At 33.1% G+C, this 20,180-nt stretch overlaps 2 protein-coding genes across 2 annotated transcripts; one reads left to right on the top strand and one right to left on the bottom strand.

Annotated features, from left to right (window-relative positions):
* The first annotated feature begins 4,862 nt into the window (after positions 1 to 4,862).
* On the top strand, positions 4,863 to 8,709 carry LOC150036165 (RNA pseudouridine synthase 4, mitochondrial-like). The gene is made up of 10 exons (XM_090313453.1): positions 4,863 to 5,287; positions 5,485 to 5,553; positions 5,696 to 5,833; positions 6,191 to 6,238; positions 6,336 to 6,416; positions 6,597 to 6,710; positions 6,838 to 6,945; positions 7,095 to 7,203; positions 7,694 to 7,740; positions 7,844 to 8,709. Exons 1-10 carry the CDS (start codon positions 4,925 to 4,927, stop codon positions 8,180 to 8,182), a joined length of 1,416 nt encoding a protein of 471 aa, XP_090169579.1. The 5' UTR covers positions 4,863 to 4,924; the 3' UTR covers positions 8,183 to 8,709.
* Positions 8,710 to 13,974: 5,265 nt separating this feature from the next.
* On the bottom strand, positions 13,975 to 14,760 carry LOC150036166 (uncharacterized). Its single transcript, XM_090313583.1, has one exon. The coding sequence runs from the start codon at positions 14,758 to 14,760 to the stop codon at positions 13,975 to 13,977; it is 786 nt and encodes a 261-aa protein (XP_090169709.1).
* Between the last annotated feature and the right edge of the window lie 5,420 nt (positions 14,761 to 20,180).

Below are 20,180 nucleotides of genomic sequence, written 5' to 3' on the forward strand. Positions count from 1 at the left end.
ACGAGGTTTCCAGAGCAACGTGTTTCGTGGAGTTGAACTTGAGTTGGTGTTGATGTTGGAGTTGATTTGATGCGATGTGGTTCGATCTCTAATATTTGATCCTCTGATTCTCTCTCAGTTGGGTGAATATGCTTGACTTGGAGAAGGAAAGCACCAAACGTTCTTGAAGTAGAAGTTTTGGAAGCTTGGAATAGAAGTCTTGGAAGAGTATTTATGTCTTCAAAGGTCTTCTGCCTTATAGGAGTGCAGCTTCAAGAGTCTTGGAAGCTTGAAGTAGAAGTCTTGGAAGAGTATTTGTGTCTTCAAAGGTTTTCTACCTTATAGGAGTGCAGCTTTAGGAGTCTTGGAAGCTTGAAGTAGAAGTCTTGGAAGAGTATTTGTGTCTTCAAAGATCTTCTGCCTTATAGGAGTGCAACTTCAGGAGTCTTGGAAGCTTGAAGTAGAAGTCTTGGATGAGTATTTGTGTCTTCAAAGGTCTTCTGCCTTATAGGAGTGCAGCTTCAAGAGTCTTGTGTCTTTAAAGATCTTCTGCCTTATAGGATTGCAGCTTTAGGAGTCTTTGAAGCTTGAAGTAGAAGTCTTGGAAGAGTATTTGTGCCTTCAAAGTTCTTCTGCCTTATAGAAGTGCAGCTTCAGGGGTCTTGAAAGCTTGAAGTAGAAGTCTTGGAAGAGTATTTGTGTCTTCAAAGGTCTTCTGCCTTATAGGAGTGCAGCTTTAGGAGTCGTGGAAGCTTGGAGTAGAAGTCTTGGAAGAGTATTTGTGTCTTCAAAGGTCTTCTGCTTTATAGGAGTGCAGCTTCAGGAGTCTTGGAAGCTTGAAGTAGAAGTCTTGGAAGAGTATTTGTGTCTTTAAAGGTCTTCTGCCTTATAGGATTGCAGCTTCAGGAGTCTTGGAAGCTTGAAGTAGAAGTCTTGGAAGAGTATTTGTGTCTTCAAAGGTCTTCTGCGTTATAGGAGTGTAGCTTCAGGAGTCTTGGAAGCTTGAAATAGAAGTATTGGAAGAGTACTTATGTCTTCAAAGGTCTTCTGCCTTATAGGAGTGCAGCTTCAGGAGTCTTCAGAAGTCCCCAGGAGTCCTCTGCTTGTTAGTGAATTCTCTCTGGGTCTTCTGAGTGTAGAAAATGCTCCCCTTACAAATGAAGAGAACTTCTCTATTTATAGAGTTCTCAAGTAGGGTTCGTGCGCTTGGTTGGTCCATGGGCCTGACCCTTAGGCCGAATTAGTTGGTTTTGGACCTAATCTAGAATTTGGGTCTAATTCAACTTTTTTTGTAGTTTAGACTTTAAGACCAAATAGTAATATCAAATTCGACCAATTTAATCTCATCTGATTCATCCACGTGACGTCATCGAAATTTGTCTTCAATTCAATTCGGGACATGTGTCAACTTCTAATTGGACCCAAAGTCAATGATTTAGAAATTCGTCATTCATTTAGCAAACGACGTGGTACCAAACAAAAGATTTTTTCTCATGAATTTAGAAATTCGTCTCAAGAAATTTGGTAATTTTTCTTTAAATTCTGATCCTTGTAGAATTAATTATTTGAATAAAAAAACTAGTGAATTTTTTCTATTTAACAGCAAAATTTCAATAGTTTTTTGAATTAATTGATTTTCTTTATAAAAAACAAAAATAAGAAAAAATTTCTGTGGGGAATCCGTTCCTCATGAATTCTTGTAGAAGATTTTTTCTCCCTCCTCTGATCCCACCAAAATTAAATGAAAATTTTGTAAGGATGGAGAAAAAATGACAAGTAGAAATGGGGTCAAGGATGGTTTCCCCTTCTCGCTAATGAAAATGTGAAAGAGAGACAACCATTAGGATAAGACTAACATTTTAGTGACGTGAGAGAAAGAACAACTACAAAAAAAAAATCCACAAAAACTTAGTGATACCAAACAAAAGTGAGACATGAGAGAGAGTGAGTTAGAGCTGGAGTTGGAGGAGAACAAATGAGAGTGAAATTGCACAATTGACAAACGGATGAGTGCAACAATAAAGAGATAATTATATGGTTCAAATTTTATGCTCGAAATGGAGGCTAAACTAAAGTTTTTTTACCTTTTATTTGCATCAACATCTTAAAAAATTATTGAAGTGATTTTATTGTGCACACATGTTTGGCTTTTAATTCTCGTTCTCGCTACTCTCGATTCTTTTTTCAATCCTTACTCTTGACTCTCACTACTTTTGCTATTCACTTATTTTAATAAAACGAATGAAGAGTGAGAGGAAAAACAAAAAGAGAAGAGCGAAAGCGAGAAACCAGAGAACGATTAGTGAGAGAAAATGGAGAGAGTGAGAAGCAGGAAAATCTAAACCTTAAAAAGTGAGAACGTTTTCTTCTTCTTCCATTCATACTGTGTGTTTCTACCACCGTCCTCACTGGCATTAGAGGTTTTGGATTTCAAATTGTGGTTTTTTTTTTTTTTTTTTTTTTATAATATGTAAGATGGAGGAATCGAATATCTAACTTCAAGGTTTATAGTATAAGTACCATGTTGAGTCATGCTCATTTTGAACATCTGAATTATAGTTAATTGTGGTTGAAATGGCAATTTTGTTTGAATTTTTTTTTTTTCATATTTTTGTTAATATTGAGTTTTGATTAGATAAGAACAGTAATTGAAGAAAATTATTATATATTCCTCTTCAAAGTAAATGTATGTATACTTTGACGAAGAGCTTGATAGGATGTGATGCAATACTTCTTGAGTAGAACGATTAAATGTCAATATAAAGTATATTTAACCTTCTAATTTTTCATATGATTTCGATAGAATATAAGTTACATTTAATTTGGTTTATTACTTTTCTAATAGATATACTTCATATATCGTATATCTATTATATATTAGTTGACTAATATATCAAATTCAAATTAAATAAAAAAATATATCAACGATATTATTGATATCTCAAATATGAAATATATCATTTAGATTGATATACTTAGACTACTACATCGATATTTCGATAGGATATTAGTACTCGTTCAAAATGCATTTTAAGCATATTATTTGATAGTATATCATAATTCCTTCAAAATGTAATATTAATTATTACATTGATGTATAAATAGTTAGCATTGATCCATCAATGTCATAAATTTAGTCTCCTCAATATGTAGTTAGCTTTTGAAACATCGATATCTTTGGTTCAATGGGTCAAGATAATTGATAGGATAATTGAAATGGATAGCACTTTTAGGATTTATAATTAAGTATATAGTAATGTATTTAAAAATTATAAATATAGCAATTTCTCGAATCTCTAAATTTATTTACCTTAATTTCTATTATACGATTATTATTTCAAATTAACATAACCAAAGTGATTCTAACAACACCACTTTTCCCACTCTTAATATCGTTTTGGGTCCCAAAGGCACCATCTACAACTTTTATGGCTTCCTGGCCTACTCCATTTACTAGGTAATTTTACTGAATTTGCTTCTATAAATTGCAACAAGCAACATAAATTTGGGATGCAAACTACACTTTCTTCTTCAATTATTATTAATTAGTATTTTGATTACTTAGCATTTTTTTTCCTTTTTGAGTTAAAAGAACATGTGATGTTGGAAGATTCTATCCTCCCCCTCTTGGTTCATGTTTTTTTTCTTGCAAATGATATTTTCGGTTATTTTTGTTTATGTTGTTTCTCATTCTTGATTAACATTTGAATTTTTCTTCTCAATTTAGTCTTTTTTTATTTCATTTTCATTATATGTCCAGTTTTGTACAATATTTTCTTTCTTATTTGATTTTCATTGTCTTTTCTCTTCTTTACAAGTTTCTTTTCCCCTCTCTTATTATTTTGTTTGTGTTTATCAATATATATTTTTAGAACAATTATGGTGGAATTCGAACTTTGTGACTTTCTGAATAAAAAGTCTATGTCTTATGCCAGTTGAACTATGCTCATGATGTTACTTAAACTATATTTATGTTGGTTTCTATTATTATACATTTTTTCATAGTTAGAAGTCTTTTAGTAATAAAAGTCTCTCACTAACATACTTTAATCACAACCCAAATCTATCAATGATAGACTGTTATGACTGATAGATTTCAATCATAATGCAGAAGAAGTCTTATCAATGGTGAAGCCTATCACTAATATGTCTTATTCATAACTCAAAAACTATCAATGATAGACTATTAAGATTGATAGATTTCAACTGATTCTATCTCTTCTATCATAGATTGCAAACAAATATTTTTCTTTTACTTTCTCCATGTTCTTACTTTTTTCCTCCATTTTTTTTCTTCGTCTCTTTCATTGATAACTCAATAAAATATTTAAAGTAATTTGACGCAATCTTTTTTTCAAAGTAACCATAAGAACAATATATATATATATATATATATATATATAATTGAAACTTAAAACTACATAATAAAAGTCTAATCACTAATAGAGTTCCTCATATCACTCATAGAGTCTACCCATGGAAGAGTATCAGTGATAGATTTTTATAGTATAGACTCCAAATGATATAAGCCTATAATTCAAAGAGTTTAATCACTTATAGAGTTCCTCAACCCATGGAAGAGTATTAGTGATAGATTTTGCTATTGATAATAAAAGTTTATCATTTATATAAATCTATTGATTGATTGAATTTATAACAAATTCAATTCTATCACCGATTGCAAAATCGGTAAATGATGTAAATTCTATTAGACATTTTCTATGAACTAGTTGTAGATTTTGCTATATATAAAAAAAAAAATTATGTTATATGTGCTAATATTTGAGTGATATATTTTCAAGGGCAACGGTATTATTCGGCCCAGTAGACGTCAAGATGGGCCATGCATCCAATATATATACTTCGGCCCATTTTCATGTTTTCGGTGTAATTACGGAACCCCTCGTTTTCGTAGTTCGTTTCCTCCACCTCGACGCCCCTCGCCATGGTACTTCCGGCACTCATCCGTCGTTCTGTCATCCTCCGTATCCCCCTATCTTCAGCCGCTCCCGTCGGCGAAAGCTTCCATTTCTCAATTTTTCATGAGTTGAAATCCACCTTAGCCTTGAGTAACACCACCGAAACCGTATCCCATCGGAAGAATGAGAAGGGAAGCAATAGATGGTTCACGTTGCCTCCATACACTGCGACTGTAAACGGCTCGCTTTTAGGCAATCGCATACTTAAGAGAGGAGATCAAGCCGAAGCAGAAATTTCCACCGCTGCAATCACTGCCCTGAAATGGGTGATTCGTTGCTGCCCAGAGCTGCCGAGGAGCCTCGTGCAAAAGCTATTTCGACTGAGAAAGGTTCCGTCCTCAATTTCAGTTAATATTATGTTACATTCTCGCAATTGAATGATTAGTTTAGCTAGCTGAAATAATGCCTTGAGATTTTTTCTAATTCATTGTTAATGTGGTAGTTTGCATCGTCAGCTTTCGAGTTTATTTGTTAAATTTAAGGACCTTCCTCAGTTTATGAATCTTTTCCTTCTGATATCTTTCAGGTTCGAAGAGGTTCTTCTATGATTGGAAATTCTGAATGTAATTTGGAAGCTCGAGACCAACTTAAAAGAGTGAGCCGTCATTTTCTATACAAAGATAGATATCAATTGCTCTATTTATATTCTGATTTGGAGAAGGAGAACATTTGATTATGTTTTCCACATGGTAGAAAACTTCCTTAGATCTTTACTAACATGTTTAAGTTATTGCAAGGTGGCAGCCAAAGACATTCTGAACATAGGTGATCAAATTTTTCTCCCTATCTCGGTTCAAGTATTTCCTACAGAGAAAGCTCGGGATTATTGCAATAAAGAAGAAGAGAAATTCATTCATAGTCTTGTATTATATAAGGTTTTCACTTTTCACTGTGTTCTTTCCTTCTCTGTTGTTGCCTGAGAGAAAGGTGAGGGTTAAGAACTCTTACAGGGGATGTGGGATGTATAGTATGTGTTTGGGTTACAGACTATTTTAGTTTGGGCATGAAATAAATAGTAAACATTGTAACGGAGAGGGAAAGAGAGGATGAATAAAAAATAGTAAACACCGTGAAATAGTAATATTGTACATAATGGTAGGTTGTAAATACCACTATTATATTTGGAGAGTCCCAAACATGGAGTCCATTCCACGGACTTTAAGTTAGGGGCCAAACACCCCTGAGTTTCTCCTACTGCTTGTGACACTCTTTTTTTTATTTTTGTGTGTCAGGATCCAGCAATACTTGTTATCAATAAACCTCCTGGGCTGCCCGTACAGGTATGGTTTTAACTTGTTCCAATTACCATCGATTGATCCTTTTAAATAATTTTGGTTTCAGTTAGCAAAATTCTAGCAAATAAAAATGTTTCTGCAGGGTGGTATTGGTGTCAAAAGAAGTTTAGATGAATTGGCTGCAAGTTGTTTAAGTTATGACTACTCAGAACCACCTCGGCTAGTAAGTTTTTCTATAAATGATAAACTTTTACCTTGTGGGTTCGTTTAACTTCATGAATTAGCATGCCATATAATGATTTAGAAAAAGGCATTCTAGTTTGATAATTTCCCTTTGATGATGGGCATGTATTGAAATCTTTATCTTGTTACAAACAAAGATATGGGCTTTGCTTATTGCTAGGTACACAGGCTTGACAGGGATAGCAGTGGCATCTTGATAATGGGCAGGACTTCCACAAGTACTTCACTTCTTCATTCTGTCTTCCGTGAGAAAACTTTTGAGGCATCAAAACATGTAGTTTTCTCTGTACCTGTATTGTTACTTCAGCAAAATAAAAATCTGATAGAGATACAAAAGCAAATAAAGCATCGTTAATGTTCAAACTGACATGATTAATTCTTTTACTGTTCGTTCATTGAAGGCAAACCATGTTGATAGTGAGAAAAAGATTTTGCAAAAGAGGTATTGGGCACTTGTAATTGGTTCTCCTAGACGTTCAAAGGGGTTGATTACAGCCCCACTAGGAAAGGTCTGTGCATAATTTCTTTCAAGCAACTATCTTGGAAGTTTTATCCTATACTGAGTGACCATACATTTGCATTGGTTTCTTTGTGAGTACTATCTGTTTCTTTCCTTATATGTTGTCTTGAAATTTATGTGTGCTTCTGATGATTTTAGTTTGTGATGGATGATGGAAGATCAGAGCAAATTATGGTCATTGACAATGCCGAATCTATGCCTTTTCAGCAAGCAATTACTAGATATAAAGTGATCAAATCTCATCATGGTTTGCACTTCACCCTTTCTATATGAAGCATTTGACGTTTCACATTTGATTTTTCAAGCACTAGACATAATTTTAATCTGAATAGTGAAGGCATATTGGAACATCATACGAAAATGTATCAAATTATAGACTTTGTAGGTATTTTGTTCTTCAGAATACTTGGGTAGTTTGTGTTAGCCGTTAGGCACATGAGATCATCTCTTGATCTTGTTTCTATTAAGGCTTACATGTGATCATTTGACACGGAAGATACTTTTATTTTAAATCGAGAGGGTAGGATATGACTGAGAACTTGTACACATTGTTATTCTTCCTATTAAGTTCAGAATGAGAAAATTTGACTGCCTCCTAAATAGCTAGAAGACAGCTTTATGCTCAAGTAGTTGGCTAGAAGACAGCTTTATGCTCAAGTAGTTGAATGCGCCTATCTTATCAATGCTATAAGATAAAATATCAGACTCTGTTCATTTATTGCAAGGCAATTATGCAGGATACACTTGGTTGGAGTTGTGTCCCGTCACTGGAAGGAAACATCAGGTACCATCCAGCACCCCATAGCTCCAACTACTACAAGTCTTATTGATCTCATTTTCTACAGATTTTTGGCTGAATATACCTTGCCGTGTTTTGTTTATTGCAGCTTCGTGTACACTGTGCTGAGGTATTAGGAACGCCTATAGTTGGAGACTACAAATATGGATGGCAAGCACATAGAAATTGGAAACCATTTCATTCTAATTTCCACAAGAATGAAGGAAAGAAACAATCCTTCCCTTTTGGTCTTGACTTTGAAAGTGGAAGTATTGCAGAAAATAACCCTCGCCTACACCTTCATTGTAAGCAACTGACTTTACCAGATGTTTCTTTTGCACTACATAATGATTCTATAGATCAGAAATGCTCAAGATTGGAATGTTTGGAGTTGGATGCTCCTTTGCCCTTATACATGCAAAGAAGTTGGGATATCATAAATGGTTAGACTGCCATCAAAGTTTCTGGACCAACCACTCTCAATCCTTTTGGTCTTCATTTTCCAAATGGAAGTATGGTGGGAAACAACCCCTACCTAAATTTTCACCTCTAGCAATGGCTTTTACCCGATCTCTACAAAATCATTCTCTAGATTATGACTTCTCAAGGACGGAATCACTTGGGTTGGATGCTCCTTCGCCCTCCTAAATGCAAAGAGATTGTGATATTGTGAGTCATCGGACATTTCTTAGTTTAAAGAAGTATTAGGGTGGTACGCAGGGTTGGGTTGAGTCATGTATTTAGATACTAAGTTGAGTTGGTAATAATTGTTTGTGTTTTGGTGCAAAGTTGAGTTTGGTTGAATTATGGGTATATGGTATAATTTTTTGTAACTTAAAAATATATGCATTTTTAATGATTTTTTTTGGGCTTAATTTTGTGTTCCATCAAAATATTTTATAATTTTCTACATGTAACTATTCTACTTGATGTAAATAAAATAATATTATTTGTATGATCAATCATTCTACAACATATTTTAATGGTTGTGAAATGTATGAGTTGAACACAAAAAAAAGTTGCCATCAAAGGTCTATTTACATGTTCACAAAATATATATATATATATATTAACATGGTTGACAATTGACCAATTTTACGCATAAGAAAAAAAATATCATCCTTTATCATCCTTTAAGATAGCCAAGATAGGAAGTCATATATCAAATAGATGCAAACAATACCTCTTCTTAGACTATGGTGGACTGTTAAGTAGTTAGTCTTTTGGATGTCAGTGATAAGTAGGTTTATAATGATGATCCGATAATCAGGCAATCTTTCAACGTCAAAATTATTATAAAAGATAACTATTAAAATCTATAAACTAATAATTTCATGTTTGTATTTAAAAACACATTCGCCAAATATATTTTTTATTTTAGTATATATTCGGCCGAGTTGGTTGTCGGAGATGAATGACAAAGTTGAGGTGATCGTCGCAGAGTCGATTACTAAAGATGGTTTTCACTAGAGTTGGTCACCTGATGTGAACATTGGAGTTGATCATTGAAGACGATCTGTGTTAGAGTTATCGTCGGAGGTGAGCCAAACACTCCCGTAGACACGAAATTGAAAATTTAGAGATCCATCAATGGGATACTATATTAATTTTGGGAACCTATTTGACAAAATTTGGATAGTTTAGGAACCAAACATGTAATGTTTCATATTGGAACTTAGGACCTGAAGGAAGTTTGGGTTATTTGTCTCATTAAATCAAGAATATGATAGCCCCCAGTTATAAACTTATATACATGTAGTTGGGGGAGGAACGAAGTGAGGGATTTGGTATGTACAGCCCAAGGTAGTTTGTTTATTAGAATGGGCCATGTTGAGGACAAAGCTCTCGAATTTGTATCTTGCTAAATGTTATTGCTTACAATTATGTGTACCTTCAAAATGTTATTGCTTTTTCAAATTGAAAAGTCTTTCCTTCTAGTTGTCAAGTTGTTCCAACCCATAATATAGGAGAAAGAAATTATACACGAAACAAAATATAAATTTAAACGTGTTAGGTTGACAAGTTGATGCTTGATTGGACTAAATATGCGATATTGATCATTAGTTTTATAATCGTACATCTAATATCATTTGAAAGTTGGCTATTCATTTAATTGATGTTAAATGGAATTTTTTCCCCACAATCTCTTTCTCAATGTTTCATCGACTCTTTGAAAAATAAAATCGAGGAATAGCTCAAAAAAAAGTCAGAAATAGTAAGTCAAAAAATATCAAAAGCTAATAGGCTCTGAATATTTTTTTTTTAAAGAAAAATGAAGTGAAATCGACCTTTTATATGTAAACATAGATCGAATTGAATAAAAAAATTGAAGAAAGTGTTGGAAATTGAATAGAATAAATGGATCTTGGTTTGGTTAGTTTTGGCTTTGCAAAAGGAATAATTTCATTTTGAGTGGTGTAGATTTTCAGTAGAGAAGATAAGGTGGTGAATGTGATGGTTGCAAGAGATTTGTCTACTTCTCAACCTTTGCAACTTATGGTATGAAAAAGTCTTCACCATTAATTTTAATTTGTTTCCACAATGTTGACCCTTCATTTGTTTTTTTTAATATATAACAATAATGGATTTATATTTATCACCCAAGAGATCATAGATTTGACATATAGCTGAATTCAAAAAATAAATAAATAAATATCCAAATTTAAGAATAAAAATGAATGGTTAACTACAACATAGTGTTAAATTTCATACTATATTTGTCAATAAAGTGAGTTGTCTATTAGGTCACATTACTATTTTAATCTATATACTTTGGATCTCATTCTATAAATTTAGTCTATATCTTTAAAAAATTTAAAATTAGTCACTATATTGTTTATTTGAAATTAATTTTTATTGAACATGTAAACTAATGAGTGGACAAATTTTGGTTTAGTCTAAAATATAGAAAAGATATTTTAACAGAATAATAATAATAAATGAATAAGGATGTGTTGGAATACATTTTCAAATGTTTAATTTAAAAAATAAGTTATTTAAAAAGAAATTGATGTGTTTGGTAATCACTCAAAATAACTTATCATGTGTATTTCAATCAATTTTTATCAAAAGTATTTAAATAAAAATGAATTTTTTGAAAAATATTTTTTTTTCTTAAGTCAATCTAAATGGACCTAAATAGATAAGAATAATTCTTTGAATTGGTTCAAGTGATTAAAAAAATTAAATAGGGAAAAAAAAGGTAAGTTCATTGAATTGAGTGAACATTCCTTGTTAAGTTGCAGATATTTTAAATAATTTGGAGGATTTGTTGAGATTTTGCCCAACAATGACATTTGATACTTTTCATTATTTACTGTTATTTCTTTCTTTTTGAATAAACATTGCTTCCATTAATGTTGGAGTTAAATAATACTCTTATTACTTAGTTTATGTTTAAGACTTACAAATAATGTTAACTTATGCAAAGTCTTATTTGAAAAATATTTTAAATAGTAAAACTGCTGAAAATAATCCAAACTTCTTTCAAGTCCTAAGTTCCAATATGAAACTTTCTTCACATCTAGTGAACGAACTTCCATTGGAATGTTTAATGGATGTATTTTGTCCATATAGGACCTTTTCATAACTTTTCCGGTATAAGTTGACTGATGAATAAATATCCAATTTGTTAAATACTCAATTTACAAGCCAAGGCAAAATTTTGTTATTCCGAGATTTTCATCTCGAATTCTTTCTTAAGATGTTTTATTATCTTAGAAAGTTCTTAAAAAGTCTTAATTATATTTAATTCATCAATATATACAGTTATAATAGCAAATTCTTACTGTGATTTCTTTATAAAAAATACATGGACATATTGGATTCACTACAAGAAATCTGACTTCTCCCAACGTCACATTTCGTCGGAAAAGTGTGAAAAATTCGTTGGGAGAGCCTCTCCCGATGAATAAACGGGCATCGGGAGTTTGGTCGAGAGAGAGGATCTCCCGACACACTTTAAAACTGCATCGGGAGTTATGGGGAACTCCCGACGCACAAATAGGGCATCAGGAGTTCCCCCATAACTCTCGACACCGTTTTAAAGTGCGTCGAGAGATTCCGACTCCCGACGGTTGTTCTATGCATCGGGAGATACTATATGCGTGGGGAGTATTAAAATTTAATATATCGTTTGTCATTTTTTAAAATTTGATCTGAAAACCTATAAAACATATTAAACCGAATAAAGATTCACATAATTAAAAAAAAGAAAATGAAGTCTATATTATAACAAGTAAATAAAAAATTACAATATCCAAACGAAGTCGATACTAGAATTTCATAAACATTCATATCACAAATACATAAAAGAAATAAAATCAAAACGACATCTAGAACACGTCTTGAACACAGTATTTTCAACAATTGTCCCAGCTCATCTCCGAACAGCATTCTACAATAAAACAAAAACATTGAAATGTTATATCGACAAACATTCACAACACATTCAAACTTCAATACGGGTGGTAATGAAAATCTACCCACCCCCCACGACAAACATGAACCTCCCGAACATCAAAAACACATGAAACGCCTCAAGAATGACCAACACACATAAAACTCAAATTTGTCCCTAAAATGGTTTATCTCAACCCTCCCCCCTTCCCACCACAACATATTAAACTTTGTAAACATTCGTAAATACACAAAATAACCAAGTTTAAGGACAAGACGGGTGTAATGAAATTCTACCCACCCCCCACTACAAATATGGAACCTCTCCAACATAAAAAATACACAAAACGAGTAAACAATGATCAACACACATAAAACTCAAATTCGTCCCCAAAATGGTTTATCTCAACCCCCACCACAACACATTAAACTTTGTAAACATTCATAAATACACAAGATAGCTAAGTTCAAGGTCAAGACGAGTGTAATGAAACTCTACCCACTCCCCACGATAAACATGGAACCTCCCAAACATAAAAAACATACAAAACGAGTAAACAATGACCAACACACATAAAACTCAAATTTGTCCCCAAAATAGTTTAACCCAATCTCAACCCCCCCCCCCCCCCCCCCCAACACATTAAACTTCGTAAACATTCATAAATACACAAGATAGCCAACAAAAAACACATCAAAATCCAGTTGTTTGGCTACCACAACTGCAGGATAGCCAACAATTCTTTAATTATCATAAAGCTACTTAAGACATAACTACTTTGCTATTATAACTGCAGGATAGAAACATATTAGACAACTAAATATGTAGTAATCATACCTAATTTGATGGGTCTCCTCTATGTGATCGTATCATGTCTTCAATCATTTTTTTCATTTCTTCCATTTATCTTGCATGATCCTCTTCCATTTTTTTCTGAACGTCTTCAAATTCCATTTTTTTTCAGGATAGCCAACAATTCTTTAATTATCATAAAGCTACTTAAGACATAACTACTTTGCTATTATAACTGCAGGATAGAAACATATTAGACAACTAAATATGTAGTAATCATACCTAATTTGATGGGTCTCCTCTATGTGATCGTATCATGTCTTCAATCATTTTTTTCATTTCTTCCATTTATCTTGCATGATCCTCTTCCATTTTTTTCTGAACGTCTTCAAATTCCTTAATCCTCGACTGAGACTGTTGGAAATTAGCTATCAATTCCTCCATTCCCACCTTTGTCCTTGAGTAGATGACAAGCTTGATGAGATGCTAATCCTTCTTGACTTAGGCTTAGGGCCCCAACCTAGGCCTTTTGAATATCCGGGTCTTCTACCCAAAATCGTCTCACAAATTTTATCCCTTGTTAGTGGTTGAGAACCTTCTAGAGTGGGGTTGGATTGTAATTCCAACATTTGATGCTAAACATAATAATTAAATGGGTAAGAATGAGTGACTAAAGTTAAAAATGAAAAAAAAAAAAAACACGATAGTAAAGCAAAAAAAATGTTACATGTGCATTTCCAACTGCCTCGTTCACAAACTTGCTACCTTTAGAGTGTGTTTCCCTAAATAGGTCAACACGTCCTATTTCTTGACCCTTCTTTACCTGTAAATCTGCTTGAATTTTCAGGAATGACTTCGATCTACCTACATGGTCGAACGATAATTTCTCTTTATTCTTCATGTTCGTCACAGACATTTCCTACATTTGAAGAAAAAAATGTCAATAGTGTGATGTATTAGTAAATGCAGCAAATGATACACGCCATAAATATTCTACCTGAAACGCTTCACTCTCGAAGTGGTCACACAAAAAGTACCAATCTTTTGGCCTATTTTTTACTCTTGCCATCATTAACTTTATACCGAGACTCAACACAAATAGAACATTGTTGTAAATCTGCAAAATATTTCCAATACAATATACAATCATATTTGCACACATGAATAGACTCATAACCTAGGCCTAAATCACGCAATTTTCGCTTGGCTTCATAAAAGGAAGTAGGTATAGAGGTGCCAGCTAGAAACGCTGCTTTTAATAATTCCAGCAACATGTCAAACGATTTGTTACTCCAGTCGTTTAGAACTTTGATATGCATCAACTTCAATAAAAAGTTCAAAGACGAAAATTGCGAACACCCAGAGTATAATTCATTACGTGCTTCGGTCATTAAATCCTCGAATAAGTTCGTGGTATCTCTTTCTTGACCATTAAAAGACATTTCATTCTCAGTCCTTCCTTCATTTGCATTTTCGTTTTCAATTGGAACTTGTAAATCGTTTATAAGATTCAACATCTCATTTTCTTCGACAACATTGCTCTCTATACTATCTACTTCAACATCCTGTATTGAATGACTTGTATAACTTCTAGATAAGTTTACTGACTCTCCATGATATACCCATTCACAATATGAGGGAGATATTCCATATGTTAATAGATGTCGTTCCACAATATCTATCTTTTCCCAAATTGAATTCATATAATTCTTGCATGGACATCTTATTCGTCCGGAATCATTAACATGAAACCTTGCCATATCTAACAACTGTGATATTCCTTCTCTATACTCCACTGATAACTTATTCCTTAGTTTAATCCATTCTTTATTCATCCTTAAAAATAAATATTTTCTGACCAACTTGTAATCCAAAACAATAACCTGAATTAGAGGACAAAGTACAAAGTATTATTAAACATTGAGTTCCATAATTTTTATTTTTTAAGGCAAAATAAACACATAGGTCCCTAGACCGTTTAAATTATCTTAACAACTTTCAAATGTTTTATTTAGTACGTCACCAAGCTTTCAATTTTGTGTCTAATATAGGCCTTTCATCTATTCAACATTTTCTAAAATTTACAAGCCTATTGGACACAAAATTTAGTTTTATGTTTAGTAGATTCTTTAAACTTTTTTAAAATATTAAATGTGTTAGGGACCTATTAAGTAAGGTTTAAAGATTTATTTTATATATTTTAGATTTATAGATTTACTAAACACAAATATATAAGCATAAAAAGGTTCATATACTAAAAATAGCACATAGCATCTATGTACTAATTTTCTTTCTCCTTTCAAAGAAAGTTCGAAATGTTAAATCATGCATGCTTAGGCTCCAAATAACCAACATCATATCCTTTTGTAGACATAAACATAGTGTTATAATCAACTTGAAACTTAAAAGAATTTTATAATGTTTATCTCTAACGAATTAAGACATGTTCATTATAAAATTACTCTCAACAATTTTAGAGAATTGTAAAACAAATATGTTATGCAAAATTGACGAGATATTAATGGGCATGATTTGTACAAAAAAAAATTCAGAGAATATTTTAATGGGCATGATATTAATGGGCATGATTTTAATGGACATGATTTGTACAACAATTTCAGAGAATTAACAAAAGTGAATACAACATTGAATCACATTTCAATGGGCATGATTTGTATAAAAAAATGTGAAATAATGATTTAAATAAATATACAAGATAAAATAAAATGAGAAGATTATCGGCAAGGAGATGACGGCGGCGGGCAGTTGATTGCAGCTGCTAACCGAAGGGAGGAGCGGCGGCGGCAGAAAAATGGAGGAAAAATGGGGGGAAATGGGAGAAAAATGGGAGAGGGAGGGAGAGGAGTTGGTGAAAAAACACTATTTGTAAAATATTGAAAAGGAGCGGCGCGGAAGGGGCACGACGAGGGTGAAAAAATGGGAAAGGAGCAGCGCGGTGAGAGCGGCGGCAAGGTGTAAAAGGATGGGAAACTAGGGAGAGGGAGGGAGAATGATGGAGAAGAATAAGGAAAATGGGAGAAGGAGGGGCAGTGAGGGAAAAATTTAAGAGGGAGAGGCGGAAAAATGGGAGGCGGCGCCAGTTAGGGGGAAGATGGGTTAGGGTTTTGGGAAAATGGGGGGAAAATGGGGGAGATGGGGAAGAAGGGGTCTGGTTTAAACTAGACCCCTCTCCTGACACCGCCCAATGAGCGTCGAGAGAATCGTCAGGAGTTCCCCGGAAACTCTCGACGGCTAACAAACGGTGTCGCCTGTTTTAATCGTTGGGAGTTCCCCGAGGAACTCTCGACGATCCTTTACGGTGTCGGGAACACCCGATGGGCCTTTACGTCGTCGGGAGAGACGGTCTCTCCCGACGACCTAACGAGCGTCAGGAGAACTCCTTTTTCTTGTAGTGATTGTTTCAATATTCTTACTTCAAAAAATATCCATTCAGGCGATTTTATCACATTCTTCCTGATTGTTTCAATCCATAAAGCGATCTCTATAACTTTATTGAATACAATTAACAGAAATTTGATTTATATGTTTCAAGTACCTTAAATCCTTTTGGGATTCTCATATAAATATCATTATCAAGAGATCCATATAAATATGTTATTATTACATCCATAAGATGCATGTCCAGATTTTCATACACGGTCAGACCAATTAAATGTCTTAATGTAATTGCATCCACCACCGAAAAATACGTCTCCTCATAATCAATACTAGGTTTTTGTGAAAAACCTTGCGCAAATAGTCTTGCTTTATATCTTGTGACCACATTATTTTTATTTTTTTCCTCACAAATACCCATTTGTATCCCATAGGTTTAACACCTCCTGGTGTTCGGACTATTGGTCCAAAAACCTGACGTTTTAAAAGTGAGTCTAATTCTGTCTCGATTGCTTCTTTCCACAGAAGTCGATCTTTTCAATATCTACATTCTTCAACAGATTTTGGTTTAGGATCCTCACTTTCAGATATTATATCAAGAGCAACATTATACGCAAAAATATTGTCAATAACTACATTAGCTCGGTTCCATCTTTTTCCTATCATGAAATAGTATATTGATATCTCATTATTATTTTTAGGTATTTCATCTTCCTTACTAGTCATGTCAAGGATTTCTTCATGGGTATTTATATCCTGAACCAATTCTTTTGACTATTTATTATTTTTCTTTTTCGAATATTTTTATGTTTGGAACCCACTGGTCTACCACGTTTCTGACGTGTTCCAGACTCATTAGTGACAACTTGCTGTGTTGGAATATCAATTTTCAATGGAACATTTGCAACTGGTATATATGACTTAATTACTTTCTTTGCATCTATAAAGGCATCTGGTAACTGATTTACTATATTTTACAAATGAATTATCTTCTGAACTTCAAGTTCACATTCATCTATACGAAGATCTAAATGAGACGATAACAACACATTCCATGTAATTTCTTTTTCCAACTTTTTAATTTCTCCCTCTAATATTGAAAATTTGTCTAATTAAAATGACAATCAGCAAATCATGCAGTAAATACATCACCCATCAAGGGTTCAAAATATTTAATAATTGATGGGAAATCATATCCAATATATATTCCTAACCTCCTTTGAGGACTCATTTAGTGCATTGTGGTGGAGTAATTGGAACATATACTGTACATCCAAAAATTCTCAGATAGGAAATATTTGGCTCATGGTCATAAGCTAATTGTAATGGCGAGTACTTATGATAAGCTACTTGTTTAATGCATACAAGTGACGCTGCATGTAGAATAGAAGTTTCCATTCAAATGTAGGAAGTTTAGCTTTCGTAAGTAATGGTCTTGCAATTAATTGCAAACGTTTTATAAATGATTATGCTAAACATTTTTGTGTATGAACATGAGCTACGTGATGTTGAACACTTATCTCAATTGACATACAATAATTATCAAAAGCTTGGGATGTAAACTCACCAGCATTATCAAATGGTCTTAATTGTGTAGTAGGAAATTGTGATCTTAACTTAATTATTTGAGCAAGTAGTCTTGCAAATGCAAGAATTTAACTTGATAATAAGCACATGTATGACCATCTGTTGTATGCGTCTATTAATACCATAAAATACCTAAATGGTTCACTTGGTGGGTTCATAGGTCCACATATATCTCCATGAATTTGTTCTAAAAATGCAGGGGACTCAATTCCCACTTTGGTTGGTGATGGTCTAATTATTAATTTGTCTTGAGAGCAAGCATTGCATGATAATTCATCCGATTGAAGAATCTTCTGGCTCTTCAATGAAAGTCTATTTTATTGGAATACAGAAACAAGCAACGGAAGAAAATAGGATCATTAAGCATTCTAATTCTATAATTTTGACATCAACACAAGCATGTTCATAAGTAATTAAGAAGGTTTCAATACATATCTTTGAATATCCTCCAATGCAAGCTGCTCCTCACGAATCCTCAACTTCAAATTTTCAGTGAACCACCAAGAGATCTTCTCTACTATTCTCAACCTTGAATTTGAATGGTGGAACTCACAACTGAGTTGAATTTGTGAAGGGAAAGGGATGAGTTTTCAGGTGAAGGAGAAGAACTCAGCTGAAACTTTTCCTCTAGTACTTCCAACTTCGTCTCTCTCAAATTCACACAAAATTGGAGTGGTTTTATTCTTCAACTACATGCAAGCCTAAGTGAATTTAGTCAAAGACACCTCAAACTTGAAGATTAAATTGGGATAGATGTGTGAATTGCAGAGTTCCACCTCCTAGTTAGTGGAACATTGGATTTTTTTATTAAATGGAAAAGTCCAAATTCCAAACATAATTTTAGCTTCAATTAATTCAAAATTAATTTAAATCAAAATTTCAAAATACAATTTCTTAAATTGAATTAAATTGAATTAAATTTGAAAAATAATTTGATATTAATTAATTAAATAATAATTTAATATCAAATATTAAATTAATCACACACCTAATTTTAAATATGAACCCTATTCATGTAATTAATATTTAAATCAATATTTAAATATTATAAACTCTCCAATTTCATTTAATTTCAACATATTAAACATTAATTAATTATATCAAATATAATTATATAAACTCTAATTTTGAATTTGAACTATTCAAACTCAAACCCTAAATTCAATTTGAACACTTCAAATCGATATTCGATTTGAACACTTTAAATTGATATCATTTCAAATTTATTTAATTTATTAATTCAAGATGTTCATATTTTACGAGCTAGTAGAAAGACTTTATGAACCTACAGATCATGTACTCCAACGGTTTGAGATTAATTGGCTAAAACTCTTTAGACCAAATTAATCAATATTCGTTAACTACCAAGTCACACCATTATAGCTCAAAAGTTGCACTTTCCTCACTGTAGATATCTTTGTGTCCACTTGATTTAACCATAATTAGTAAGTTGACTTGTTTAACCATAATCATTATAGATATATTTGTATCCACTTGATTTAACCATAATCAATAAGTTGACCCTTCATAGGTTGTTTGTAATAACGGTCGGGTCAAATGTTGTTTTACCCCCGAAATTACGTCTGACTCCTTAAGTTCCACTCATCCTCTAATGAATAATTAGTTTGTGTTCCAATCACTAAACCGGATCCATCTCGGGCCAATGAGAGGGTGGGGTCCCATGTTCAAGACCTGGATTAGCACTTAAGAGAATAACCTTCCTCCTATCCCTTAAATCGGGCAGGCATGAATTCCATTTTGCAGAACTATATCCCCAGCTATCTATCTGATCTTATCTTAGAAATGGGAGGCTTATTGAGCAGCGATGTTATACTACTCTCACCTATGCAGATCACAGGATAATCCCGAATAAACAGGAGTTCATAGTTAGCTCAGAATTAAGATCGAGATACCTAGGTCATCTAAGCGAAATAGTCAATTTTAAATAGTAAACAGCGTTATAAAGTAAAAGTGACTTATTTCTTGGTCCGATCTTATGCAAAATAATTGCATATAACGCACTCACTCCTCATTTCATCACATGAATGAATCAGGATCACCTCGTTTATAGCATCTTACAACAAATTGTAACAACTACAGAGTGGGTCGCATCTGATAGTGTTATCAGAATAAGGCACCCAACCTTATTTGTACACTATAGATCATTTTGACTATTTACTCGAATTTGATCCACTTTTATGTCTCCACATAAAGTTCAAGTATTCATATAATAGCTATTGATCTTAATTTATTGGCTTTAGTCTTTATAAGT

The sequence above is a fragment of the Benincasa hispida genome, chromosome 5, assembly GCF_027475165.1.
Source record: "Benincasa hispida cultivar pf3 chromosome 5, pf3_genome.v1.1, whole genome shotgun sequence".
Classification (NCBI taxonomy): Eukaryota; Viridiplantae; Streptophyta; class Magnoliopsida; order Cucurbitales; family Cucurbitaceae; genus Benincasa; species Benincasa hispida.